Source organism: Haliotis rubra, unplaced genomic scaffold (genome assembly GCF_003918875.1).
Source record: "Haliotis rubra isolate DU_JTF1 unplaced genomic scaffold, ASM391887v1 Scf1874, whole genome shotgun sequence".
Lineage (NCBI taxonomy): Eukaryota > Metazoa > Mollusca > Gastropoda > Lepetellida > Haliotidae > Haliotis > Haliotis rubra.
Window position 1 is genome coordinate 22,108 of NW_025765863.1, and position 8,612 is coordinate 30,719.

General features: G+C 42.5%; 1 protein-coding gene across 1 annotated transcript; it reads left to right on the top strand.

Annotated features, from left to right (window-relative positions):
* The first annotated feature begins 725 nt into the window (after window positions 1-725).
* Window positions 726-5,958, top strand: LOC124274086 (scavenger receptor class F member 1-like). The gene is made up of 4 exons (XM_046709403.1): window positions 726-786; window positions 1,647-2,042; window positions 2,559-2,679; window positions 4,384-5,958. The coding sequence occupies exons 1-4, from the start codon at window positions 735-737 to the stop codon at window positions 4,556-4,558; spliced, it is 744 nt and encodes a 247-aa protein (XP_046565359.1). The 5' UTR covers window positions 726-734; the 3' UTR covers window positions 4,559-5,958.
* Window positions 5,959-8,612: the final 2,654 nt, after the last annotated feature.

Consider the following 8,612-nt stretch of genomic DNA (forward strand, 5'->3'; position numbering starts at 1 on the left):
CAATTGTTATACCTCTGCAACTATAAGGGTTTGATGGACACCCTTTATTCTTATAGACTGGCCTGATGTAACCGAGTAGCCAGGATTCAGGTAGAACTCCATAATCAAACACACAATTAAACAATCTAACATATACAGGCATGAGAGTATCAAGCGTTGCTTTGATATATTCATTGTGTACACCGTCAGTACCACAAGCCTTGTTGTTGTTGAGCGCTTTCACTGCACAGGCTATTTCGCTTTCTGTAGTTGGATGATCTAATATGTCACATTTACTCAATTCACGCATGTCGATGTTTACATCATCGCTTTCATGCCTACTTAATCTACAGCAACGGAGGAAGCACCACACTCGTCTGAAACGTAAGTGCTACAGATAATTGTTCCTTCACTGTTTACCACACGACTCCACACAGCACGTTCACTCTGTGTATTGTCCAGCTTCCTACTGAATGTATAGGCCACTACCACTATATCGTAAATATGTGTCAGTGAATCAGACAATGGTGTAGTACTGTTTCGTCTCTTCACGTGATATTGTTTCCATCTTCCGTGTAAGGGGGGAAATAATACAACCATCAAGACACATGAATTATCTGTGATTATGAAATAAACTGGTCAGCTGATTACACACCCCCCCAGCACCACTTCACACTTACCCCCCCACTTGTCTTTGTCCATGTGACTGTGAAATAACCTCATCCCCCCATCTGTCATCAGTTATAGTCAACAATATGGCTTCTCTCGTGGTCATGTGGATAACAGGCTGGGTAATTGCCACTGAAGGTAAAACATTTTGTTGCTAATTATGGCGATCTGGTGATTGTATTCTTTAATATCGAGAAGTTATGTTGACAAGACGACATTGCTACATCATTGAAGAGAGGGTTTTCTTTCGTGATCAGCAGAGATGTGGAATATCGCGGTGTTCAGGTTCATTTGACGTACATTGAAATTAGGAATATGCAAGCCTGTGTGTGCGTGTTAGTCCTGAATGTATTTAGTAATTCTAGCTGTAACAATAAAACAGTTTAACAGGACTCCACAAAACTCAGCTGATCGTCCTTTGACCCTTTTAGGTGGGTACCAAGTAGGGGACAACAGGTTCCATCTGCTAAAGTCTTTGGGTAAAATGTGGTCAGGCTATTAAAACTCCCACATTCAGAGGTGCGAGCAGCTTCTCTACATCCTACTTCGTGGAGTCGGTGACTTATGTATCACTTTTAAATGTTCATATTTTCTTCACTTGCTGATAAAGGTACCACTATCTGTATAGAAATGTCCAACTGAACTGTCTTACTGTCCTACTCGTGATCAGGCGTGTTGCTTATGTAAAAATAATAAATATGTATATTTTCAGGCACACATTATCAGTATTTTGATAAGACCTGATAGGTGAAAGTGCAAAACTGTTAAGATTTATTTGTTATATTTTACGTATGTCTGGCGTTTGATGCTTTGTGTTGACGACCGAGTTAACATTAATAGCCACATGGACAATACCTAAGGCCATACCGTGACTAGTTTTAAGACAAGGCCAATCAGTATAACTATGTTTCATAATTAATTTTTATCATACCCAATATCAGTCACATCAAACTCAGCATCACTTATCTATGAACACCTACCTGCAACTTCATTTTCAGCTGGTCCATGTTTGGACAACCAGCACTGTTCTGACTGTGACAACACAACGGGACATTGCCTCACTGAGTGTGACACGGGGTACTTTGATCTGAAATGTTTCTCTGTGTGCGATGGTCATTGTAAAGGTAACCTGTGTAATATGTCTGCCGACGGTAGTGGACGGTGCACCGAGGGTTGTGAGCCAGGATATCATGGTCTTGGCTGCTACATACCATGTGACAGTCCAGGAGGTAGCTGTACAACATGTCCAGGTGTTTGTGATGGAGGATATTGTCAGCTGGGGTCATCCTGTGTGCCTGGATGTGTAGACTCCTACTACGGGACTGGCTGTAAGACATGTTCAAGTGGATGTACGCCATGCAACAGGTCGACAGGGACATGTGATGAGAAATCAGGTAGGTAATATTCTATGGCTGTATGTATTGTTAATTAAACTATATCATTTGGTATCATCTACGGTAATGGATGTAACTGGTAGCAGTTAGTCCTTTGACTAGGTGATACTATTACTTTATACTCCTCAAGGAGTTGATAATGGTGTGACTCTCCTCCCTCAATGAGGTATCCGTATACAGTATTTGTGGTAAAGTAGGAATGTATATGGGACATAGCCTGGGCAATGCAAGGCGAGTATCATTTCGTGCAACCAGTTGCCGCTCTTGTATTAACAGGACTAGCTGTAGCCTGTTTCCTTTCTTGTTTTAACAACTTAACCCCGTTGTTTGTTAGGTATCAACATGGCTAAAACACTTTCTACAGGACTAGCTGTAGCCTCTCTCCTGTCTTGTTTTAACAACTTAACCCCGTTGTTTGGTAGGTATCAACATGAAACTGGCTACAGCACTAACTACAGGACTAGCTATAGCCTCTCTCCTTTATTGTATTAACTTGTTAACTCCGTTGTTTGGTAGGTATCAACGTGGAACTGGCTACATCACTATCTACAGGACTAGCTACAGCCTCTCTCTTTTTCATGATGATGGCCACCCTGTCTGCGTGCTGCAGTTACTGTCAACGTTTGAGAACAGAAAGGTGAGTGAGGGAATGAGTGAACCACGATATTCTCTGATTCACTGTACCACGTGGTTGTTTAAAGAGTTCACTGTGTAAACTGGGATCAAGGTGTTCAGTGGGTGAGTGTGTCTCAGTTTGTATTTTAGAGGTGGAATGTACTCCGTGGTATTAGCCTCTGGTTTACAAGGCCCAACATAAGAATACTGACAGACAAACCTGATGTCGCTGGGCTGACTGTGGCAGTACACGGAAGATTCAATGAATCATTATATTCCGGTTTTGTTCGTGTTGAGGTGATTTTACTATTTCCTGATCTCTTGTCATTAACTAACACACATATTGAATGGACCATAGGTTTGATAAAGTAGCGCACAGGTAGACACATTGGAATTACTTGACGGAGTTTGTGCTGATATTCATACAAAATGAACAACAAATATGAAATTCACACGTCTGCTTACATCCGGAGTGATATGTGTGGGTAGGATAAAACATGTCCTCTGACACGCTAAAACAAACCAACGTGCTAGCGCGGCGGTGAAACAGACAAATGAGCGAGTAAGTGAGCTTAGTTTTGCCCCGCATTCAGCAATAGTCCATCTATATGTAAATAATCAAGTCTCGACCAGATATTCCTGTGATCAACAGCATGGTCATCGATCAACGCAATTAGGAGACAATGACATGTGTCATTCAAGTCAGCGAGCCTGACCTCCCGATCCTGTTAGTCGCTTCTTATGTCGCCTCTTACAAGCTTGGGCTACTGAAGATCAATTCTAACCCGGATCTTCACGCTTCATTTAACACACGAACATTAATTGAATGTGCAACATGAAGTGTTGGGCTATAGAAACAAAGGGTTGTTCTGTCCTCACAATTGTATCGCAAATAAGATGTGAACAATCGACAGAAGCTGAAGAAAACGACGCCTTCGGCAGACTGAAGCCAGGCTACACGGCCGTGGCCAAATGTTTCCACGTATCGCCAAACACCATCACAAGACCATGGAACCCTTATCACATGGAGGGGTCAGATGTTTCCACGTATCGCCAAACACCATCACATGACGATGGAACCCTTATCACATGGAGGGGTCAGATGTTTCCACGTATCGCCAAACACCATCACATGACGATGGAACCCTTAACAGATGGAGGGGTCAGATGTTTCCACGTATCGCCAAACACCATCACAAGACCATGGAACCCTTATCACATGGAGAGGTCAACACGTGACCTACCAGATCTAGTCGGCCACGTGTCACAACTAAATCACATTAATTTGTATACGGGTTCGTCACTTTCTTGATGGACTCACGACGGCCACAAGGGGGTCGGTCTGTATGTTGATTGTGCTGATTCTATTCAGTCGCCTCACCGAGCATCGTCCCCCTGTGAGGTACCACACTTAACCACGCACATACGCATAATTATAGTCATATTCTCTGTTTGAAAAAAAAGATTTCACCAAACTACTAGTTAACACAAGATAGGCCATTATCCATTTGTATACGTTTCCCTTATTTCATCCTCGGTGATAAACAATAAACATCTATTCCTGATCACATATGCAGTCTAAACAAGCTCATCGTCAGCACGTTTCAAAGAATTCACAACTTAGAGATAACATGTTCTTTATGCACGAATTAAGAAGTTGTTGTCCGTAATATGCGTCAATATGTCTTCCATGAATTTCTACAAAACGCCTATCAAACATTTGCAGGTTCCAGCTGTACGTCACTCCTACCCAGGACATGGACGTGCCCCCAGAGGCAGGAGATGCTCCCCAGTACGATGTCGTTGATGAAGCAAGGATGTATGATGGATTCACCTGTGAGGGACAACCTGCCTCTGCCAGCTGTTCTGGCTATGAGGAACTGAGGTCGGTACATAAGTAGAATACATCACGTGACCTGGAACGTGCAGACACCGAAACACATCACTGACATGTGAGCGGGGAAGTGGCAATGGAGGAGTTGTCTTGTTTGTTGTTAAACTCATCAGTATTCCTGCAGTATTGCAGCGATTTGTAAATAACGAAACATCGAGACAGGTTGGTAGTTTGCTCATGTCTCTCAATAAACAAGCTCTGTATGATTCAAGGGAGGGTGATGTAGTTGATCATGTTTTCATTCAGTTAAGCCAAGCATCGGGCATTTAGGTCTGTGCCGACTGCTTTCTCCAGGGCAACTGACAGTTTCATTGTTACAGTTGTATTCGTAGCGACCCCATGTGTATGTATTGAATGCGACGTCATTTCAGCTTGAGCTTCATTGAGCGCATTGTCAGCTAGAGACAGCCACCCAAGTCTTTCTTTCAAAACTAGAACAGGGTTATATTAACATTGACCTTATCTTAATGGTAGTAGCATCTCACGAAAACTCGCAACTGTTTCAACGAAGAGAGTCTTTTCTCACCCAGTACTCTATGACCGGTGTTACCTTGTGTTTGTGTTATCTATTTCAAATCAGCTGCATGTCATGAGAATTCAAACAGTGAAGTAAAGGAGCATCGATTTACGCAAATTGGATTCAATGACATGTGTCAGGAAGCATAGCCACCCAATGCCGATCGTCGCCCCTTGCCACAAGCATTGAATGATTGTACTGAGGTAACGTTGTCATGGAAACAGGGTTGGTAGTTTAAACTAACATATATCCCTGATGTCCCTCAATCAAACAGCTCTGTGTGATATCAGGGATGGGGATGTGGCTGAGCATGTTTTCATTCACTTAAACCAGATATCGACCGTTTAGCTCCGTGCCGACTGGTTTCTTCAGGTGACTGTTTCATTGTTGCAATTGTATTCGTAGCGGCCCGCATCCATTTGTATGGTGTTTCATGTGACGTCATTTCTGCCAGAGCGTCAATTAGGGTATAGTCTGCTTGAGACAACAAAACAAGCTTTGCTTTCACAATAATAACTGGATCATATTAACAGTAACCTTCTCTTAATGGTAGAAACACCTCGCCAAAACTGGCGACTGTCTCAACGAAGTGAGTCATTTCTCACCCAGTATTTTGTGAACTGTGCATGGCTTGTGTTAATTATTCGAAATTAACTACATTACCTGAGAATTCAAACAGTGACGTAATGGAGTTTGGTCACAAGGGGTCTGTTTCCAAACCTGTTTCCAATACCATCGGGCGTTAGCATCGTGGTAGATTTGGACTTTGGGTAATTACTTTTCAAAGGCAATGAACTGAATCAAAACAACCCGAGACGCATGTTTTTTATTTACATGTGTCATTTTTCACCGTATCATGTGAAATAATAAAATTTAGTAAATTGTTAAAACATTTTTTCTTTGTTTGCTGAAAACACGATTATAGGATTCTGACTCTATTCTCAGATTAAGTTTTTGAATGTTGGTTTTGATAATGGTGTTGACGAACAGGTTATAAAACAGAGGAATATAAGATTCAGTCCAAAGCAGGGAATTCCTGTATCACATACCGTACTTCAACTCATCAATCATGCTACGAAATTACATACAAATACTGACGACGGACTGATGTCCTGAACACAAACATGTTGGTCGTAAATATAACTTAAATGACCACTTGATCAAAGTATTTCAAATTTGTAAACTCAATGTTATATGCCCTGTGAGAGAAACTCCCACACTTATCAAGGCCCAGGGTGGATGTCCAGGTCCGCTTCCAATCGTTCTTTATATTCTGTTGCATATCCACGTTGGCTTTGAATCCTGTTTGACAATTTGCGCCATGGCCAAGATCAATCGATCTTAGAGTACGTCGTTAGGATGGTCATAGATACAGCACAGATATAGCTAGAGGCACACGGAATTTCTTTATTACCTATTAATCGTTCAGTATGCAAAGTAAATGCTAAATTGAGCTACAGGTAAAAGTAAAATTCCAGAGCAGTTTCAATCATTAGAAACCAACCAGTTTACGGTTAGCTTAAGACGTTACTGGGCCCGATCCACAACGTGTCCGTAGCTCTACGTCATGTGTGAGTATATGACATACTATACAGTTACGACAGCTCGTAACATTACGAACGCTTTATGAATCGGCACCCTGTTTTCTAAAGTCTTCACATATCTGACTTGATCAACAGCTAGCAACAGTATCACCATGTTCTCAAAAGTCTTCAAATATCTGGCTAGATGAACAGTTAGCAGCTCTATCACTAATAACGGCAAACAAACCCCCATAATTGCCGGTTTCCTGACGCACGTTATTCCAGTTATCTGTTTGCCATTGTCCTGTGCAGTACTCTGGAGTAAAGACCCATCTGTCTGTCCAGCCTGTTTCCATCTCATATATCAAAATGTCAACCTGTAACACAGGAAATTTCTCGTAGATAAATCACTGTATCATCACATATCAGTACAATTGCCAGTGTTCAATCATCAGTACTGTGAGACGGTGAGCATCAAGTTATCAGCAATGTGAGACGGTGAGCATCAAGCTTATCAGTAATGTGAGACGGTGAGCATCAAGCTTATCAGCAATGTGAGACGGTGAGCATCAAGCTTATCGGTATTGTGAGACGGTGACCATCAAGCTTATCAGTAATGTGAGACGGTGACCATCAAGCTTATCAGTAATGTGAGACGGTGAGCATCTAGCTTATCAGTAATGTGAGACTGTGAGCATCAAGCTTATTGGTAATGTGAGACGGAGAGCATCAAGATAATCGGTAATGTGAGACGGTGAGCATCAAGCTTATCGGCAATATGAGACGGTGAGCATCAAACTTATCGGTAATGTGAGACGGTGAGCATCAAGCTTATCGGTAATGTGAGACGGTGAGCATCAAGCTTATCAGTAAAGTGAGACGGTGACCATCAAGCTTATCAGTAATGTGAGACCGTGAGCATCAAGCTTATCGGTAATGTGAGACGGTGAGCATCAAGCCTATCGGTAATATGAGACGGTGACCATCAAGCTTATCGGTAATATGAGACGGTGACCATCACGCTTATCGGTAATGTGAGACGGTGGGCATCAAGCTTATCGGTAATGTGAGACGGTGACCATCACGCTTATCGGTAATATGAGACGGTGACCATCACGCTTATCGGTAATGTGAGACGGTGAGCATCAAGCTTATCGGTAATGTGAGACGGTGAACATCAAGCTTATCAGCAATGTGAGACTGTGAGCATCAAGTTATCAGCAATGTGAGACTCTGAGCATCAAGCTTATCAGTAATGTGAGACGGTGAGCATCAAGCTTATCAGTAATGTGAGACGGTGAGCATCAAGCTTATCGGTAATGTGAGACTGTGAGCATCAAACTTGTCAGTAATGTGAGACTGTGAGCACCAAGTTTATCGGTAATGTGAGACTGTGAGCATCAAGCTTATTGGTAATGTGAGACTGTGAGCACCAAGCCTATCGGTAATGTGAGAGTGTGAGCACCAAGCTTATCGGTGATGTGAGACGGTGAGCATCAAACTTATCGGTAATGTGAGACGGTGAGCATCAAGCTTATCGGTAATGTGAGACGGTGAGCATCAAGCTTATCAGTAAAGTGAGACGGTGACCATCAAGCTTATCAGTAATGTGAGACGGTGAGCATCAAGCTTATCAGTAATGTGAGACGGTGACCATCAAGCTTATCGGTAATGTGAGACGGTGAGCATCAAGCTTATCGGCAATATGAGACCGTGAGCATCAAGCTTATCGGTAATGTGAGACGGTGAGCATCAAGCCTATCGGTAATATGAGACGGTGACCATCAAGCTTATCGGTAATATGAGACGGTGACCATCACGCTTATCGGTAATGTGAGACGGTGGGCATCAAGCTTATCGGTAATGTGAGACGGTGACCATCACGCTTATCGGTAATATGAGACGGTGACCATCAAGCTTATCGGTAATGTGAGACGGTGACCATCAAGCTTATCGGTAATGTGAGACGGTGAACATCAAGCTTATCAGCAATGTGAGACTGTGAGCATCAAGCTTATCAG

Bases quoted from the DNA above. Each gene is read 5' to 3' on its own strand.
- LOC124274086 (XM_046709403.1), top strand. From the start codon at position 735: ATGGCTTCTCTCGTGGTCATGTGGATAACAGGCTGGGTAATTGCCACT. The intron at 787-1,646 runs GTAAAACATTTT...CTTCATTTTCAG, and splicing joins CTGGGTAATTGCCACTGAAG to CTGGTCCATGTTTGGACAAC. The intron at 2,043-2,558 runs GTAGGTAATATT...GTTGTTTGGTAG, and splicing joins GACATGTGATGAGAAATCAG to GTATCAACGTGGAACTGGCT.